Genomic DNA, 20,807 nt, shown 5'->3' on the forward strand with positions numbered 1-20,807 from the left:
GCGCCAAATTGAAGGGCCAATTTCAAACGACAGTATTTGTGAAGGAACCATCCTATTCGAGAAGGCCGCGCCATAGCTCAAACGGTTAGTCGCTGGCTTTCCACCGCGGCGGCCCGGGTTCGATCCCGGGTCTGGCCAGGTGGGATTTGTGGTGGACAAAGTGGCGCTGGGGCGGGTTTTCTCCGAGTACTTCGGTTTCCTCTGCCAATCTTTATTCCACCAGATTCTCCATCATCATAATCACCCGGGGCAGGCTACAATAGGGCAATCAGTGGCCGCCGTGCCGAGTGGACCCAGTTGGACTCCACCCCCCACTAAGCGAATCCTATTCGAACTTCTAGAGCAGTGGGTCTTACTTCGCTTTAGCGCCAATCCGAAGGAAATTTCAAGGGTTAACAGAATGGTTGAGGTGATGAGGTTATGCATCACTACTTGCTACCAGCGAGTTTGAACCGCGATCTCTGGAGTTGTAAACTAACCTTCTGCTATTGACAGTTGAATCCTGGCAGCCGAAGACACGACCACCCTACAAGTAACACGCAATTAATGTAGCTCTTTCTGATCTGTAGTGTCTTCGCTCGCTCGAACTGAAGGCACGGATGTCTGTACTGTGCGCCTTCATTCTGTGTTTGTGTTGTTCTGTGTGTAGGTGGAGGCGTTGTGAAGGGCTGATCCCCGTCCAAGGTGTCCTACCGACAGTGTACAGCATCAAGAAACTGACAAAACGGTCAAGATTCAACAAAGAGCTGTAGAGCCACAACAACAACAACAACAACAACAACAACAACAACAACAGCAACAACAATAATAATGATAATAATAATTTAGAATTTGATTTATTTAATAAAACGAAGGAACGAATAAAAGGGTGACATATTGGAGAACCCGACTTGCGCTGACATTTTTGTAACAAAAAGCCTTTGAAGTAAATAACGCTCGTTGTAATGGCAAGACTCAAATTAAGCGGAATTGTACAAATGCGGATTCAACAGATGGTACTTGTCCGCAAGACATTTTTTATTTCATTCGGTAATTGTATGAAACAACCGCCTCTGTGGCCTACTGGTCAGAGTTCCTGGCTACAGGTCCAGAGGTCCAGGTTCTATTCCCGGCGCTACAAATTTTTCTGAGAAGTAATGGGTCTGGAACGGGGTTCACTCAGCCGTGGAAATTCGTTGTGATGACCACATAACACCCTCTATCCGCGAAAGTTGGCACTAACTTCGCCGACAAGCGGCGGTCACTCGGTCGTTATAGTTCACTGTTGGACTGAAAAGCACGGAGTTTGTTTTGTTTTATTGTATGAAACCTGACTTTTGTGGTTTGTTTAACAAAAGTGTGTTCACAGCGAAACAATTAGTTTGTGTGAACTACTACACTGCATGTATTTTCTTTACAACAAATGAAGCAGATATTCTGCTAGATATGAAGTTTAATTTGTAGAAGTTTGAGAAAAATATAAACAAAAGCAAAACCTTCAGGAACACATCTTCCTGAAAATTTTCTTTTTGTGAATATTGGGATTAAACGAACGCCAACAGAGAAGGAAAAATGTGTTCACAGAAGCACAGAAGAAAAATGTTTTCTAGCGTAAGGTGAGAATGAAATAATCCCATAAAGTAGCGTTTCTCAACCGCCGGCCCGCGGCCCGGTACCGGGCGCTCGTCTTGACAAAGAACAATTTACCGGGCCGCGGTCTCAAAAAGGTTGAGACCCATTGCCATGAAGCCACCGTCCAGCATTTGCGAATTCAGGCTATCTGACTGGAGGGCTCAGAACCAAACTAAAGCGCAGACACAAAGTAAATGTTAAAGGTATTGTGACATTCATTCTGAAATTTACTAAGAAGGACTTCAGTTCACTTCGTAACTTCCCTCTGAGTTGGCCAATGCTGTGTAATACATAAATGCAAGCAGATTCTTAAAGGATTCTGACGATTCTGTATAACACACAGAATTATTGGGTTTGGGGGCTTTCATCATCATCACTGGACAACCCCTGTCAGATTGACACAGCTATTTAATCACCGGAGACCAGGCTTATTCGGCGGCAGGTAACAAGAAAATATAAAAATTGTGATAAAATGTGCACATGCCTGGAACTAGGGTAGAAAAGGAGGTATAAATTTATGCTACAAACCTAACCAACAAAACCAAGTGCATGAGCACCAATGCAAAGAAATGGGGGGGGGGAAATGTTATGTTATAATTTTGTACTGCTTTCCGGTATTATAGAAATTAAGATGATTGATAAAGGCACCTTCTCACGCTGGTTCCTCGCTCGTGGATTTTTTGTACCCTGAAGCTTGTGGCGATACGTTCCTCCGAAACGTCGGTTCACATAAGATCTACATGGTGCCACATCCCAGAAGACGACTTTCTTCATAGTCTCCACCGTGAAAACCTCAAATCTTACATACTTGTTCGCTGTTTAATTGGTTAAATTCAGTCGCGTTTTGAACCCTAAGGAAAAATGCACACAAAGTTTTGACGGAAAACCTGAAAGGAAGAGGACACTAGGGAAGACCAAGCACGTAGAAGGAAGGATGATACTGAAACAAATCTTATAGAAATAATATGGAATATTTTGGACTGTATTTAACTAGCTCAGGATAGGAACCAGTGGCGGTTTTTGAAATCACGGTAATTAAGTTCCTGGCTCTATAAAATATTGGCAATTTTTTTAGTAGCTGAGAAACTATTAACTTTTCAAGGATTTAGCTTCACGGATTCATCTAGATCACACCTAGAAACTAGTTAATGAGTACACACTGACTCAGATTTTACACAAGTTTTCTACATGCCGCCACTGCTGGCAGAATCTGAGACTAATGTCATCAGAAGACAGGACGATAGGTCAGTAACACATCGGATAGGATGAAGGAGGAAGAGGTAGTGGCCTAGTTAGTGGTCCCAACAACTGCATGGAGGGACTAGAAAAATGATGAAAAATACAGTCAAGACGGTCTGTGTTCCAGTCGAGATTCGAACCGGACACCGCCAAGTAAACGTTAGAAATGTCACCGTTTGAAGCTTGTATTGCATACTGTCACGAAGCCTAACCTTGAATCAGGTTTTCCTGTTTCTAACGGATCAAACACTACTGCGTGAAGGCGGCGTTCGTGACTGTTTTCCACGAAAACAAACCCGAATTCCTACATTCTTCAGGATGACCTATATCTTCGTATGTACTTTACACCGTTTATGTTCTAAAGGCTCAAGCCTAACACTGTTAGTAAACAAATTCCTATCTTAAGTGAAAGGCATTGCACTGAACCCTCAAATCCTACTTCACCTCCTCCGTGCAGTTTAGATTTAGTTAGGGTGCGTCAAAGACGAGGCGGTTAAACTGCAGCGTGAAACCATACGCATGCGTTAACCCCTCCGTGATGGGAGTTCCCCTCCCCTACGTAGTGGTTATGCCGGGCTCGGCACAAGTACGGACAGTTAGTCGTGTAGAAACGTTTGAACGTGTGGGCACGGAATTCCCGCTGCCGATGGTTGCTGTTAAGCATAAAACAAGAACTGTGAACTGTTATATATTTATCTTTGAGAAATAATAAACTTTGTGTTGTTTTCAATTATATTATCGGGTATAACCTGTCCTATTTACTAATTCAATTCACAAAAGCAATATTCAGTATTAAGATAATTGTAGTTGAAATACGTCACTTATATTTCAATTTGCTGATACTGAAACTGTTCATAATCATCTTTGTGTTCTCCGTTTTAGAGTTGTACATTTGACGACACTGAGGTGGTATATTTCTGTAACTAACTAGTAAGAACATCGAATGAATGCTTGACTGAAGTTTCTGCAATAAGTCTGTAGGAAGGTATTCTTCAATTGATAACCAATATTGAATGAAATATTGTTAAGTTTTAACGTATCCAGCCTGTTTCTGCTGCTGCGAAAGCATAACGAACAGTTTGTAACAATTGCAATTTATTTTGTGTGAATATTAGAACCACGTGTGTTGGTATATAATTTTTTTCGCAGACTTCGGACAAACTCGATTAACTTCGTTGACAATGGCGGTAGGGAAAGCGGAATCTAGAAATGGCCACGAGTTGGCACCACTGAACGCGCGAAACAATGGAACTGCGGGACCCGGCGTTACGATTGTTGTGACACCATCGCCACAAGGAGGCGGATCTCACAGGAATAGCGTCGTCACGGGCGACATCGACGTCGACGGAGATCGGGCAGCATGGAGCAACAAGATGCAGTTCTTCCTGAGTATCATTGGATATTCAGTTGGACTGGGGAATATTTGGAGGTTTCCTTACCTTTGCCAGCAGAACGGGGGCGGTGAGTGACACAAATCTTACTATCAGTACAGTGATAAAGAGAACAAGACTTTTCAATATGCGTTCCTTCACATTTCCATGCCATTGGTTTTAATGTTCTGTGGTTGTTAATACATATGCAAATCTGTTATTTCAGAAACAATCCCACTGTAAACCACACTGCACGAAAACATTTGTTGTCATTAAGAGTTTTTTCTTGAATATTCACCGAGTCTGAGGTTACGACCGACGGTGAGTGGGTCAGTCTTCCTTGGAATAAAGCACCCACGTGGCGTTTATGACCAAGGTTTTATTACTTTCAGATAGTTGTGTGTTTGTTGATGTGGGGCTCCCTCTCTGACGAGAGGACGGTCCTCGTCAGAGACATCAACCCACATCTTTCGTTGACAATTGCTGCTGGTGCTCGCCAGCGCAGTCATTCTCGGGTCCGAGTCCCGTGGGACTCGCGACCGTATCTTGCCGTCTTAGATTCGAGGATTCCCTTTTCGTAGCCTCCTGCGTCTCCCAGGGTAGCCCTGGAGGTATATGACCCCGCCTCCACGCGAGAGGAAGAAGTCTCAAATAAAACCTCAAAATATAAATAACCTTTTTGTTTTCTGAAATGTACCATATTTTCTGCTAGCCACACCTGACAAAATCGATAGGCTTGTAATTGACCGATGTGAACACACATTAAAATTAAATTAACAGAGAATCGTTTAAATGAGCCAGAGTTTTCGCTGTCTGCACTTGTTTTGGTCATCTCTCGAGCGTGCGATAACTTAGTTCTATAAAACTGTCCAGAGGAAGTGAGGTTAAAGGTTCTGACGGAGATGAATGTTCAGACTAGTATATTCTGGAATGTGGTACCTTGAAGTCTGCTCCCTCCCCTCCGACCCCCGAAACGTTGGTTCGGTTCTACCCTACACATCACATCCCACAGTTTAAATAGTTGATTAGGATTGCCAAATTTTTAAGCTAATAATGCCCTTTAGTCGTACTGTAGCTCAGGTGGTTAGGCTCTGGTTCTCGCTGGGGAACCCCGGCTTCAACCCAGGTTACACTCCGGGTTGTCCATGTGCTAATTCTTCCACTACTGGTCACAGTAGCAGCGCGGTCTAAGGCATGAACTGTCTTCGGACACTGATATCATGGGTTCGAATCCCACTAAAGGCATGAATGTTTGGTGTGTGAATGCTTTTATTCTGTGTTTGTGTTGTCCTTTATGTAGGCAGAGGCCTTGCGACGAGCTGATCACTCGCCCAAGGAGTCCTACCCTATGTGAAAAAGGATTCATTCATTCATCTGTAATCTGTCAAGACGACAGGTCCACAGTCTCTTCCAAAGCAGTTCCTCCACTTCATGCGATCTAGAAGTTTTCCCCTTCAAATGAAAATATCCTCTTCTGTCCCCAAGGTCATCCAGCATCTTCTTACGTCTTCTTCCTCGTCTTCTGGTCACTTCTGTCCCCCCCCCTCTATCTTTCCTTCAGTAACTTCTTTTAGAAGGCAGTTACTGCGTAAGATATGACCAATCCAATTAGCCTTCCGTTTTCTTATTTCGTGTAGGACATTCCTCTGCTCACTGACTCTAAATAACACTTCTTCATTTCTCACATAATCGGTCCAACTGATCTTCTCCATCCTTCTCCAACACCACATTTCGAAGCTTTCCATGTGTTTCTGATCTACTGCCCTAAGTGTCCAAGTTTCAGCCCCATACAAATCGATGCTCCAAGTGTAGCATTTCACTAGTTTCTTTCTCAAATTTAAGTCCAGTTTGCTGGTAAAAAGATTATTCTTCTTGCTAAATGCAGCTGAAAAAGGATTACGGGAACTGAATAAGAGGCCAGGGCCCTGAATGGTCTGCAAGAGCCATTGAAAAAAAAAAGTCGTTCCGCTGCTACTCGATTCTCATTTTTCACCGCCCTCTGAATTGTGCGATATTGTTAACCAAGCAGTACAGTATCACATGAGGGCTTCATCTCTGCTCCGACACAGGTCAGAGAGAAGTGCGTAAGTCTGCATAGTAGAGCAATGTTTATGTTCAAAATTATTTGCTTTCTGATTATAACATTTATGAAAGTTTCACTTCATGATTTTTTAGCGCGTAAGCAAGAGAAATTTTCAAGTATGAACTATTTTCTTCTTCATCACTGTCTGCGCGTATGCAACAACCCGAGAAAGTCAACGAATTCCTATTAAACTTGGTACTGATCTCACTGAAATTTGTCGACAAGGAGTGTTCCCCCCATTTCCAATTACACAGAAATTGCGGGCATTACATGAAGACCAACGCGTGCTTCTCTGCTCATCTGAAACGCAAATCACTACAGATTATCGGCAGTTTTCTTTTCGAAAAAATGCAGAGGAACTGTATCACATTCTGTGACTAGAATATTCTTCCTGTTACCCTTACAGTTTTCGATTGATTGAACGTGTCGCAATTGCTACATTTGTTAGTTCCTTCATGCTAACTGCCTTTCGGGATTAAACCGAATGCCGTGTGATTTTAAATTTCGTACAGCAAGTGAAGACAACAGCAGAAGCACAAACAAATCAAATGGTAAAGGCACTAGATAGGATAGCTGATCACAGTGGTCACGTGATCTAAGGCATGAATTATCTTCCATCGCTCAAAACACTGTGATCGTGAATTCGAATCCCACTCAAGGCATGGATATCTGTGTGGGCGTTTATTCTGTGTTTGTGCTGTCCTTTGTGCCTTGCAACGGGCTGATCTCCCCTACAAGGGGTCCTACAGACTGTATAAAAGGTTCAAGAAACTGAAAAAGCAGCCAAGGCCCAACAGAGGGCTGTAGAGCTATAGATGCAGAGATGAAGGCACTAGCCCGCTTAACCGAGCTTACTGCAGTGATGCATGTTACTGGATATTGGAAGAATACGCAGTTTGCTTGCTGTAATTTCCTGACTCGCTAGTCCTGCATTTTGCTTGAGGAACTGAAGTAAACCACGAAAATCCTCAAACTGAATGCCAGGTCTCCAGGCAGAGATTCGAACCTGGGACGTTCCGTTTCGTTGTTACCACATTTGTAAAGAAGCGTATGGCTGAGAAAAACATAACATTACTTTGTGCTCCAATTTAATTGTGTAGCAACATTATCTTGAATCAGGGGCAAGCATTTGTCTCCATTTCAGTGACAGTGGCGATGTCCGTGGTACTGTCGATAAGTAATTTCTTTTTTATTGCTAGTTGGGTGGGACTAAGTCCCTTGTACTGCGGCCACTTCTGGCCTATTGTACCACCCTCAGATTATAGGTGAGGGTGTTTGTGGAGCAATTGGTGGAATGAAGATTGGCAGGAGAAACCGAAGTACTCGGAGAAAACCTGCCCCAACGCCGCTTTGTCCACCACAAATCCCACTTGACCAGACTCGGGATCGAACCCGGGCCACGGTGGGAAGCCAGCGAGTAACCGCTTGAGCTATGGCGCGGCCTTAAATAATTCCTAGGAACAATCCTTCTTCTTCTTCTTCTTCTTCTTCTTGGAGCACAGGGCATCCGTGAAACACTTCTTTTCACTTCAGTTTCATAATTTTAGACAGTTGGTGGGACTCTTTGGACGGAGAAACAACCCGTCGCAAGGCCACTACCTAACACAGACAGACATCCATGCCTTGAGTGGGATTCGAAGAGATGATCCAAGCGTTCGAGCGAGCGAAGACATTTCATGCCTTAGACCGCGCAGTCACTGTGATCGGCATCCTCTTGCTAGAGCGTAAATGAAAGGATTATAGACTTATTTCAAAACAAAGAAAGTGTAGAATTACAAACAATAACATACATTTACTTAGTGATAACTACCGGCACGCATTCTTGCGTCACAGTTTTACACCAAGGCTCTGACGAAGCGAAACAAACTGTTGAAAACGCTGTGTGTATCAGCTGCTGCCGAACGCAAGGATGTGATGGGAAATGAATGTAGGAGCATAAGCACCCTTTCGCACTGTTTGCAAAATAGGACTGGTAATGGTGACTCTATTTAGCGCGAGAAGGGAATATACCAACAAAGTAAGTTCTGAAACAATTGTAGGCAGATCATTAAAACATGCAGAGGCATTCCGAGTGCAGAAATGCTGTGGTGTGTATGTTTGCAATAATGTGTTTGAATATCCGCGACAGTGGAGGCTTCGTCATCATATCAGTGACGTAGTCAATCATTAAGTCCCTGGATTCTGTTCTCAACAAACGATTGGGATCAAAATCGCCATACGCGACATCTTGTTGAACTGTCTAGTCAAGGTATGACGTGCCCTCAGAGATGTTTTAGACTAAGCCATTCGTGAAAAGTTTTTTTTCTCGCAAATTTGTAAAGCGAAATTATGAAAGCAAGATGAAAGGTTTGCCAACAGTACAAAATATTTGCCACTCCAAAATTTCTGCGAAGAAATGTATGATTCATGGCCAGGGCCTGTAGCACGAAAGGGGGAAAAGAGGAATGTATATAGGATGATGATGGGAGAGCCAGAAAGAAAGCGACCACTAAGAAGACCAAGACGTAGGTGGGTGAATGATATTAGAATGGATCTTACAGATAAAGCATGGGGCGGTGTGAACTGAATTGATCTGACTCACGATAGAGACTAGTAGAGGGCTCTTGTGATCACGGTAGTGAACCTTTGTGTTCCATAAAATGCCGAGTTCTTAAGTAGCTGCACAACTGTCGGTTTTCTCAAGAAGGGCTCAACTCCATGAAATTGGTATATATGATCCAAGGTTCTTATATCGGTAAAGGTAAAATTGTTCCAGTGCCTAAATATACCATGAAGGCGTATGGGGAATGGTTGTATAGACCCAGATTTTCTTGACCTCGGAACTAGTTGGAAGTGAGTGGTGAGCTTCACACCCCGGCCGGTTTAGCTCCGGGGAAACAGCAGCCGGTACCCACCGGACAGGAGGCTGGATGGGCCTCAGAGCCGGTCTGCACAACGTGGAGAAGAAAATTTGTTCACCCTACCGGGACTCGACTTCTGGCCCCTCGGGCGTCACGCCCGTAACCCGTGGCTGCGCCGACTGTGCTACCCCGGCTTGTGCTCTCATGGCGGTAAGTATTCAAATTAAAGTGTTCTGGGATGTGACGCCGTGTTGTCTGGCATGTAGATACCAGTGTTTAGGACGAACGTGTTGCCCTCATCTTCAGGTAGAACCAGACTAAATGATGTCAGATCCTAGAAGACCTTAATTTTAACACTCACAGCCCTGAGAACCGTCAGATCTCTTGTATTTTATCTTGTAAGGTGAAGTGTCAAAATTCTGCATTGTTGACAAACTTGGCATCTCCCTTATGGACCTTTGTGTTCCGCACTTCGCTTCCCGGTGCTGTCGGTATACGGGCTACATAGCGTCACTTTAGGATGATTCATGAACGGGAAAGAATTTTAGAAGAAGCGCTCGTGCCCTCATTGAGGTAATATTGCGCTAGTTGGCTGGTTGAACTGGAGAAAACCACGAAAGACTCCAGTCAGGTCAGCCGGATCGAACCGAGTACATCCCGAATTCAATCTACAGTGTTACAACTGTGCCAGTCTGCTTGGTCTGATGGAGTGTGTAGTATAAGTAAGTTATATGTCTCGACTATTCACACATTATTCGAGAACTTATTCAGTAAATCCTTCTCTAAATAGACTTTATTAATTCGAAGTGTATATTGTGGAATTTGCTCAGAGCAAAAACTTTGGAGCCAGAGAAACAGCCGTTGCTATGCGACAACCGCAACTGAGGCGGACATACCACAGCCGTTTCGAGGCAGCGGCTCGGTAAACACGTTCCCACGGAAACGAATAATGCATCAGTTTGGCTGTAACAATGGAAACGCTGTGGTCCGTGCCGGGAAGATATGAGCAAGACGAGGTTTAGAGCTTAGTCACTTGATAGATAGGCAGCGAAAAGAAGACTGCAAGGCTGGGGGCTGTGAAGGGAGGGCTCGAGCACCTGAAGCATCTCCAGTGTTAGAAGCCGTTGCAAGGAAATAGCTTATGAAGACATAGCGGGCTTAAAATCTTAGAGGGTGCTATGGTGAATTGTGAAGATTAGCGGTGGCGCTGCAATCACTTGTACTTACGAGTCGTGAGTGTATTAAGTGGTCAATAAATCCATTCACCAATCCATACCCCGTCTACAATCACGCCCCTAAATCGTGACAATTTTATCGTTTGCCACTGTGAACATCTCTTCTTGAGATGTCATTCCTGCATAAAAGAAAATTCATATGTGATCATCCGGGTTATGACAACGTGTAGTCTGGTAGGTGAATGTCTTTTTGGTAGGAATATAGTGCCTCGGTTTTCAGGGTAGAGCTACCTGAAATGAATCTTCGCCGCTCTACTATTTCCAATGGAGGTGAAATCAAATTTACAACTGCATCTTGTGATTCTGTGTACCTAAATGCCTTTAATGTTCCTTCATTGCAGCCACGGATCTCACAGTGGAACTGTTTAGAACGTGCGCCTTCTTATTTAGTATTAATATCTCTTTGGTTTTATACAGCCAAAACGGACGATGAATTCTCGAGTCTTTCAGTCCTCGGTTCACTTTCGATTTCTCAGAAGTCATTCACTCTCCCGCATATGTTCACTAATACGCGAAGAGTTCTGCCTTCTGTGACATAACGCCGTATTGTCTCTTGAAAGTCAACGGACGTTTTTAAGGAATATGTCGCCTAATGTACAGGGTTGATTTTCTTACATTACTCTTCAACCCTGAAGATGGAGGCAACATGTTTCTTTGAAATGTATGTTGAATTTTTTCGGACTACATGGAATTATGCCCATCACAGTGGCCGCTCGGTAAGACATGAACTGTCTTCGCTCGCTCGAACACTTGGATCTTCGGTTCGAATCCCACTCAGACATGGATGTCTGATCCCCCGTCCAAGGAGTCCTACCATCTGTGTAAAAAAGTAACTGAAGAAGAGGCCATGGCCTAACAAAGGGCTTAAGAGCCATTGATGAAAGAATGAACTTGGAATTACAATTTATCCCAGAAGATAGCAGGGGATGTCAGAATTACGAATACATAGCTAAACCATGTTGTTCTGGCCAAGAGAGTACGCCTGCCTCTTTTAATGCCTTCCTCAGTATTCCTGTTCTATCCATTCTTAAAGAGCAAAATCGCTGTGGTTGTTTCCGTTCTAACGCTGTTCACTTCCGAATTGAAACGTCTGCTATAAATTATTTTGGTGAAGGTGAGTACTGCAGGAAAGTCCCCAGCAGTATTGCCTCAGCCTGTTGGATAACCCTTCTTGCGAAGCAGAATATCACAATAGCCGTGTCGAAATGAGCACTGCCTAACGTCGTGCTAACTATTTTGATCAGCTGACACAACTTCGTTTTGTACGTATATGCGCGTCCTGGGATATCGTTGATATCTTTGCCAGAGTCACACTGTGAACTGGTATTAGCTAAAACTTAAAAAGAAATAACCCTCACATTCAGAAATTAAACTTCAATCATGTGGCTAAAAATAAGGATTAGGAATGTGGATTTGAATAACATCCAGAAACCGTAGAGTAATGTAAGGGCATGGTTGTAGCATCCGTGGTCTCTGTAGGCGTACAAATTGGCAAGAGTTCGGGGTATATTTCATAATATATTTGGGAGTTTTCCATTCGGTCTTAGGTAGGAAGCAGGAAGCCGTGTTATTACACGAACTTATGCTTTCAAGGTCATGAGATTTGACAACACTTAAACTGGATCATTGTACTGGCTTTCAGACAAGGTTATCTATGCTATTAGTGTATGCTCAAATATATTGTTGGATTCACTAAATCAGTAATGTATTTTTTACGTGGGAACATTTATACATTAATTATATAACCATAAATATTCTACATAAAGCTGTAAGAATTGCAGATATCCTATCTGATGATAAAATAATGAACAAAATATGGATAACCCTTTAAAGTACACTGGTGACTATATATTTTTTTTTTCCTTGGCACTACAGCCCCAGTGGGCCTAGGCCTACCTCCATGAACTTCTCCGTTCACTTCGGTTTTTCTAGATCTTACACATTCGGTAGGACTCCTTGGGCGAGTGATCAGCTCGTCGCAAGGCCTCTACCTGTAGACAAACACAGAAAAACGCACACAAACATCCATGCCTTGAGTGGGATTCGAACCCACGATCCTGGCTTCCGAGCGAGCGAAGACAGTGCATGCCTTGGTGACTATATATACCAATTGAATTAGTATCAAAAGGAATTCTCCATTCTGCTGATACAGCCAGACTCTTGTGGCAGAAAAATACGGCCATGAACTCCGACGTGACAGTGACAGTGATTGTGCTGACGAGGACCAGCAATTTAACCGAAACCTACAGCCAGGTTATCTCTTGCTAGAAATTAGCTCCTACTTCTCTAAACAGAATCAATCGACTGGTTTGTGTCATGAAGACGAAATGATTTCTTTGCGAGAGGAGATCTCGCACCGCAACCTTCAGTGATCTATTGTGCTTCCCCTTTGGATTAACCCTTTATTAATCCTACACCCCGAATGAAATGTAGGACTATATTTATGGGGGCGTCATAAAAGCCACTTGGTCCCATGAAGAATTGACCCAGGTGTCGATATCCTAGGTAAGCTACAGCCTCACAATCACGTAAGATGTGTGTGGCTGATTGTAGGCACCTTTCAGATCATCAAAATCTGGGCTCTGGTGATAACCAAGAGGCGGGGTGGGGGGAGAGGAGACTTGAGAAAATTGCATAATATGGAGCTTCTGGTGAATTAAGTTACTATGTTCTACAAGGATGAGATGAGTGGATCATATAGCATGCATTTGAAAGAATACGAAAGTACGAAAAGGTTCGGTAGGTAAACCTTAAGGAAAGCGACCGCATGTAAGGTCTTGACGTAGATGGCAGAAAACTATTAAAAGGGAGGATAAGAGCTGCATTAACCAGGTCCAGGAACCAATGGTGGACTCTTACTCGTGTTCCTCCTTTCAAGTTTTGAACTAGTCAACCGAATTTCATACATACATATATACTCGTACATATGTGCAGGTGTATTACACTCCATGGCTCCACCGTATGACGAGAAGTAAGTCACACTGTGACGTGTAGGCCCATTGGTAGGGAACAACTCGGTAAACACATTCACGCCGGAGCCAAAGTGCCCAATAATATGACGTCTGTTACTAGGCACTGGGCCAGTAAACACTCCTTGTTAACAATAGAGGCTGCTTTCCGTGTGGTCCATGCCGAGGGATTATAAAAAGCCACAGCCAGAAGACGCGACCAAGTAGAGAACACTAGTCGAATGAGGAGTCGAGTTTCGGGACGCCAGCCTGACGCGATATGCACTTCGAAGAAGAGGAATTCAATTGAGTCGAATCTTCGAAACTGACAGTTGCAGAATATCGGCAAGAAAGGAATTAGACTGTGACTAGAGGACTTAATGTGTGCTTTGAAGTGCCATTGAGACTGTTATAAGTCCGTTGCTAGGATATGACTAGAGAAGACTGAGAACCATAGTGTGTGTGTAACGGTGAACTGTAAAATGTGCACAATAGCGATAGCGCTGTGTTGCCTGTAGTCCCAAGTCGTGTGAATAAGGTGTCGGTACATTCACTCGTTCAATCAAGATCCGTTTTATGAGTCAACCTATCCGTTACAGTGTGTACTGTAGATACATGTTGTGTGTCTTTGTGAATTGTTCGCATCACATGGTGTATTCAAATGCTTCAAATGGATCCACACACATCAATCATACATCAATGTTGTCCACCTATGCTATTTGTATATACATATAAAAAGATGAGTCTTTTTTAGATAACAGGAATTCATGAGTGTTTCTTTTAGTATCTTCTCAGTGCTTCCTTAAATTGCGCTTTCCACTCACAAGACTTTTGAAACTAGATGGTATTTTTTAAATTCTGATACCAGCGCAGTATGCACATTTTTCTGAATAAATGAGGGGAGGCAGTTGGTCTATGAAAATGTTGCTTGTTCCTTGAAACACTGCGTACCTGAAATACTCTGGACATATTCTTAGTTATTTACAGTGGAGTTCAGTAATGAATGTATGTATTCTCATGGAAGAGGTAATATCTCTAATCTCTTAGATAGACCTCTTACCCGAATTCCTGGGTTTGACACTCGCCCTGATTTAAGAGTTTTCTTTTGTAATGTAAACATTTTGTTGGTGTTACATGAATTATCCCGGAATATTATTCTTTTTATTTCTTTGTAGAATGGCTATAGGCGAAATAAATTGATATGAGTGTCAGTGTCACTGTTACTGCATAATGTGCTGCATTTAGGAACCACATGGTGAAGGGGGCACGCGGTAGCGTGGTTGGTTGAGGTGAGGGGGTATGCTACAAGCCGAAAGGTCGCGGGTTCAAGTCCCGATGAGGTCACTGGATTTTTTCAATTGACCTAAGCCTTCCAGCCGCACTATGGCCCTGGGGTTGACTCAGCATCTAACAGAAATGAGTACCAGGAATTAATTAAATACTTTAATTTTTTACCAGATGATGAATACAGTTTTTCCCAATTTAAGCCTTTATCAAATTATAAACAGAGGAATTTTGTGTTTACTGACCCTTTTATATATTTATTAGTACATCCACACAATTGTGGTGAATTATTTATTACAAATTTTATTGTATATTTATCTATTCAGAGGCGGCTTGTTAGCAGTAAATCATTTGCTCATACGAAAGAGACCTCTGGCAGAACAAAAAACCGCCGAATATTTAATATAAACTGACACTTGTTCTGCTCTTCAGTAGCCTACATTCAGTGGTTACAAAACATGGTTGTTACGCGAATGCGTGAGGTGAGCAAGGAGCCAGCGTCACTTAATTTCGGCCCCCGAAATTATGAACTTCAAAAAACTTCAGTCTCTTGTTAAAGGCGTTTTGTGTAGAATATAAACAATTGAATGGTGACAGTGAAGTAGTAGGGGTAGGAGTGCAAAATGTGATAAGGAGATAGATAATTAGACGCTGTAATGTTGTTTATAAATAAACTAAAAGAAACTATTTGGACGGAACAAGTCTAATTTCGTGTGGAGTTTAGAGACTTGTACCACGAAGCAACGAATGGTATATGCACTTTACAGTGTGTGATCTGCTTCTCTGCTCATGCGCGTCATTCCTAAGATGTAATTTTTGCGTTCAGAACAGTGTTTATCCTCACAAAGAAGCGTACATGGGCGCTCCAACCCTGGGATTTCATATTATTTCGTGATATTGAAAATAAAGGCAAAATTGTCTCTGTACTTATCACGCTATGAAGACGTTTGGTGCAGTCAAGGTACCGTATTTACGCATGTATAGGCCGCACAACAATTTTCAGACAGAAATTATAGAAAAAATAATTTTCTTGGAATATTATTTCAGGAGTATTACACCCTGTATTACTAATTATGAATATATATTTTTTTTTAAATGAAGTGTGATTTCGAATATTTCGAATATAAGCCGCACCCCAGTTTTCCTCTTGAATTTTTGGCAAAAAATGTGCGGCCTATACATGCGTAAATACGGTATATCATCAAGCATATATAGTCTCGGCTCCATATTGAAGGAAGTGGTCAAATTCACGCCCCGACCGTTTTGCGTTCCCGGGGAAGGATCCTTCGATGCCAATTGTGTAGATGATGCCGAAGGTCCTGGGGGAAAACCTGACGGGAATCGAACACCATTCCTTGGGCGTCCAGCCCATAACGTATCTACTATATGGACTTAGCTACGATAGAAGATGTTTCTGTGCAGATGTAGGTACGAAAGGGCTTTCCAGCCACCGATGGTGGAAGAAAGTCTGAGTAGCGAGTAGATGCTTGGTCGCAAAGGACGGCAAGAGGAAGCGGCCTGAAAGCGGTGAAGGTCGGAGAGCTACGAGGCTCGTGAGATCCCCAGGTGTAACTGTCTTGGCCTGCAGCCACAGCTCGTGCTCATTCAGAAACGCTCCGTACTTACACAGTATAAATATACACGGCTGAGTCGAAGCCAGCAACGCGAGGACACGGCCGGCGTAATTCGTTGCACGGTGACGTATCCATGGGTGCCTTCGGGAGGGGGAAAGCCCACCCCTGGATCTTTGGGAAAATCAAACAGAAAAGAAAAGACGCTTAAAATTAAGAGTGTTATACAAATTACCAGTATTCTCGTTGCTTGAATACTCTAGTTACATATATTTACATTTAATACATACATTCACAGGGATACGCTGTAGTATACTTGGTTGAGGCTACAGGCCGGAAGGTCACGGGATCGATAAGGCCATTGGATTTTTTCAGTTCAACTAATCCTTCCAGCCACATTATGGCCCTGAGGTCGACTCAGCCTCTAACCTAAATGAGTACCAGGAATCTTCATTGGAGTAAAGGGCGTCCGGCGCATAAGGCTGATAACCTCGTTACCATCTGTGAGCCGATTGTCTAGGAAGTGTGGGAGCCTCGACGTCTCACAACCCTATGGTCCTCCACGGCCTGTAACAGGGATACGGAAGGATACGGCCGTAATATGATTGAGGATATATCCCGGTATTTGCCTGAAGAAATCGACATGAAAATCTCAGTAACAATAGTAGATGTCCAGGCCCAGGTTCGAACAAGGAACATTCCGAATACAAGTCAGAACTGTCGCAGCCCAAGTCAAGTCGCTCGCTCTCCCATAAGCAAACTATAACGGACTTCACGTGTTTCCTTTCAAACAGCGTCCGTTGATATAACGGAATGATAACCTCGACAGTCCAGGGGCCTGTGTTGTTATACTCGTATAGGGTGGACTGTTGTCTGCTTTAGGAGCCCGGATAGCTCGGTCGGTATAGGGACTGGACGATCGAGGAGTCGGAGTTCGAGTCTCGATGGGGGCAAGAATTTTCTCTTCTCCACGTTGTCCAGACCGGCTCTGGGGTCCCCCAACCTCCTCTCCAGTGGGTACTGGGAGCAAAGCGGCCGGGGCGTGAAGCTGACCACTCACCTCAAACTAGTGCCGAAGTCAAGAAAACGTGGATTTATAAATCCACTCCCCCATAGGTCTTCATGGCGTACTGCTTAATCAGTTAAGCACAAGGACACTTCGCTTACCTTACTTGTCCCCTCCTGTATTGAGTGTCTCTATCAGCTGCGTAGGTTACATCAACTAAACAGGTGAATATGAGTGATGAATTCGGGTGTTGTGGTACGCTGAAAGTGCAGTGGCGATATGTCCAGGAAGTGACTGAATGAAACAGAAAATAACGCTTCATTGTAAGTCCCTTTTAATGTAGGCTATATGTAAGTTTGATTACGAAATGATGTCTAAATTCCGAGAAAAAACATTCTCAGTAAGCAATTTTACGCTTAAAGCAGCCATCTATCAGCAAGCTGCTGGTTAGGCCTCGCCATAGCTCAAACGGTTAGTCGCTGGCTTCCCACCGCGGCGGCCCGGTTTCGATCCCGGATCTGGTCAAGTGGGAATTATGGTGGACAAAGTGGCGCTGGGGTGGGTTTTCTCCGAGTACTTCGGTTTCCCCTGCCAATCTTCATTTCACGAAATTCTCCATCATCATCATCGCCCGGGGCAGGCTACAATAGGCCAACCAGTGGCCGACCTGCCGAGTGGACCCAGTTGGACTCCACCCCCCCACTAAGCGAATTGAAAAAGAAAGCTGCTGGTTTGTCTGTCATTTTACCCGTCCTCCGATATCAGTATCAGATCTCTGAAACATTAAACAATTTAATTTGGTCGCTTCTCAGTTTCTTAATCTTTTACATAGTCGGTAGGACTCCCTGGATGGGGATGAGCCCATCGCAATACCGCTACCCGTACACAAAAGGGAGTACAAACACAGAGTAAACGTACAGACATCCGTGCCTCAAGTGGAACCGAACCCACGATCCCAATGTTAGAGAGGGCTAAGACTGTTAATGCCTTAGACCGCGAGGTCATTATGATCAGCTAAGTTTAAATCCTACTTCACAGAAATCACGATGTGTCTCCATTAGAAAGGCAAGAGTGCAACGAAGTTTAGTGAACTAATCACTGCTAAACGAGGCAGTCATGTGTAACACATGAAGACTCAGTGTGTAGGCCTTCTGATGTTCCTGCATGTGGTAAATGTTGGCGGGTACTTGGTGGGGCGTGAAGTCTCGAGAATAGGAATTTCCGTCAATAATTTAAATAATTGCCGGTCACAGTAGCCGAGCGGTCTAAGGCGTGCACTGTCTTCGCTCGCTCGGAAGCCGGGATCGTGGGTTCGAATTCCACTCAGGGCATGGATGTTTGTGAGCGTTTTTCTGTGTTTGTCTACAGGTAGAGGCCTTGCGACGAGCTGATCACTCGCCCAAGGAGTCCTACCGTAGGTGTAAGATCTAGTAAACCGAAGTGAAACGGAGAATTTCATGGAGGTAGGCCTAGGCCCAAATTGGGGGCTGTAGCGCCACAGGAAAATTTAAATAATTATAATCTGTATATAGCCGGGATTGTGACGAGCTGATCACCCGTCAAGGAGTCCTACAGACTGTAAAATGATCATGAAACTGAAAATCATAGGCCACAGCCCAAGAGCGCTGTAGAGCCAGCGGAAAAATAAAAGATATCCGAGCTGATATTAAGATGGCCGCTAGGGAGATAGGATGGGGTGCCATGGATTTGATTGATCTGGCTCAGGATAGGGACCAGTGGAGGGCTCTTGTGAACGCGGTAATAAACATTCGGATCCCATAAAATGTTGTGGAATTCTGAAGGAGATACGCAACTGGCGTCTTCTCAAGAAAGGCTCAGTTTTATGGAGTTAGTTATGCATGCAGCAGTAAAAATACACTTCTTAGAAAAACAGAAGTTTTGTTCTTACAATGCAAATGTTACCGTTTCCACCATCTCACGTGCAACACATCTTTCTATAAAACTCATTAAATGTTTGCACATTACATAACTTTAAATTTAGAGTTTCGCTGCATGTTTCGACCAATATGATTATCATCAGGCATTTAAAAACGGTTGTGGAAACTGATGTGCTTCTGTTATTACTTTTTAACGCATGGTCACTTTAATACGCGTGTATTAGAATTTATGTATACGTTGTGCTTCAAAGTATCTTGCGGTTACTTGTTTGTGTGCTTATTCCAAGTGACGGATCCTTCTTGCAGCTTTGGATTTTTCCATTGCTCAGTGCTGCTGCATGTGTATTTCCATGTTTTTGCGTTTTGTATATCGTATTTAACGAAGTTTCTTATTAAACGATTTTTTTTAATGTTATTTCATTATTTATTCGCAGTGATTGTGCTTGCATTTGTGTTTTCTTGGCTGTTATGTGTTAGAGTCTTTATGTGCGCATATCTCGGGACGATTTTCAGTTTTAAGCATGTTTTATTAATGTTTATATTTGCGTTACAGTACAGAAATTCCCCCTCACAATTTAGGAAATAGCGCATGCTTTCTGTTTGACCACGTCTCGTTATATCTGACACTGAATGATGCGCGTCATGTTACAATATAAAACCTAACCGTGACACCGTCAGCCATTATCGTCATTAACTACAAAGCTTAGCCCGTCAGACTTATTCCGACGCCATTAGTATAAAAATGGATTTAAAATCTGTTTGAGAGCCGAAATAGCTCAGTCGATTTGCGACTGTCTACGGGCTGGACGACCGACGCGTCGGACTTCGAGTCCCAGTAGAGGCAAGTCTTCTCTCCTCTCCACAGCGTGCAGACCGGCTTTGGGGCCAACCCAACCTTCTATCGAATGGGTGCCGGGTGCTCTTTCCCCGGAGCTAGACCGGCTGGGGCGTGAAGCTGATCACTCACCTCCAGGTAGTGCCGAGGTTAAGAAAATGTGGATCTATACATCCACTCCCCCATACGTCTTCATGGTATAGTGCTTAATTAGTTAAACACAGGGACAACTTTACCTTTACACGGTGTCACATCCCAGAAAAGTTACTCTTTTTGTGTATATAGAAATCATTCAGACGCTCTGAGCTCGTAACGAGTGGAGTGATTGTGTTGACAGTGACGAAGCCAGACAAGCTTATCCGTTGATCGCGATTGCAAGCAGTTAACTTGAATAACCATGAACTGCAGGTGGTAAAACCAGATGATCGAACGCTTTCACTTTTCCGGCCTGAGGGATTGCAGAGGTCTCGGCAACCTTCCCATGTCATGAAGTGACATGATGTAGCCATAAAACTTATATTAAAACAAGCTTAAACCGGGACATGGTTACTTTCCAGCGGCTAAAACGATAGAGAAACAATGACACCCAGATTTGCTCACGTAATCAAGATTTGGAACAAGAATTCGAACAGCATCCAAAGTTACTAATGCGCCAGTTTAACAGCGCAGAGCAAATTCTCTGTCAGATCCGCTGTCGGCAGCAGGAAATTTATGTTTCTAGGAGAATTCGGAACTCTACGGGGCCCCTGTTTCCTCTGTCTGTCGGTCTGTACACATAAATCACTGGACGAATTTTATTAAACTTGTTACTTGAGATTTTGATAAATAAATATTATTATAATATTCTTCTTCGAAGACATTTCAGCGTTCTAATTTCTTGCAGCGTG

General features: G+C 43.4%; 1 protein-coding gene across 4 annotated transcripts in view; it reads left to right on the plus strand.

Moving 5' to 3' along the window:
* The first annotated feature begins 3,464 nt into the window (after positions 1-3,464).
* Positions 3,465-20,807, plus strand: part of LOC111872100 (sodium-dependent neutral amino acid transporter B(0)AT3) — a 197,564-nt gene continuing 180,221 nt past the window's right edge. For 3 of the 4 annotated variants that reach the window (XM_033754531.1, XM_023865655.2, XM_033754532.1), the window contains exon 1: positions 3,465-4,311. In XM_033754531.1, the coding sequence (XP_033610422.1) occupies positions 4,032-4,311 (280 nt within the window). In that variant the 5' untranslated portion in view covers positions 3,465-4,031. The remainder of the gene's footprint in view (positions 4,312-20,807) is intronic. The other variant, XM_023865654.2, reaches the window with a different exon arrangement.

The sequence above is a fragment of the Cryptotermes secundus genome, unplaced genomic scaffold (genome assembly GCF_002891405.2).
Source record: "Cryptotermes secundus unplaced genomic scaffold, Csec_1.0 scaffold417, whole genome shotgun sequence".
Lineage (NCBI taxonomy): Eukaryota > Metazoa > Arthropoda > Insecta > Blattodea > Kalotermitidae > Cryptotermes > Cryptotermes secundus.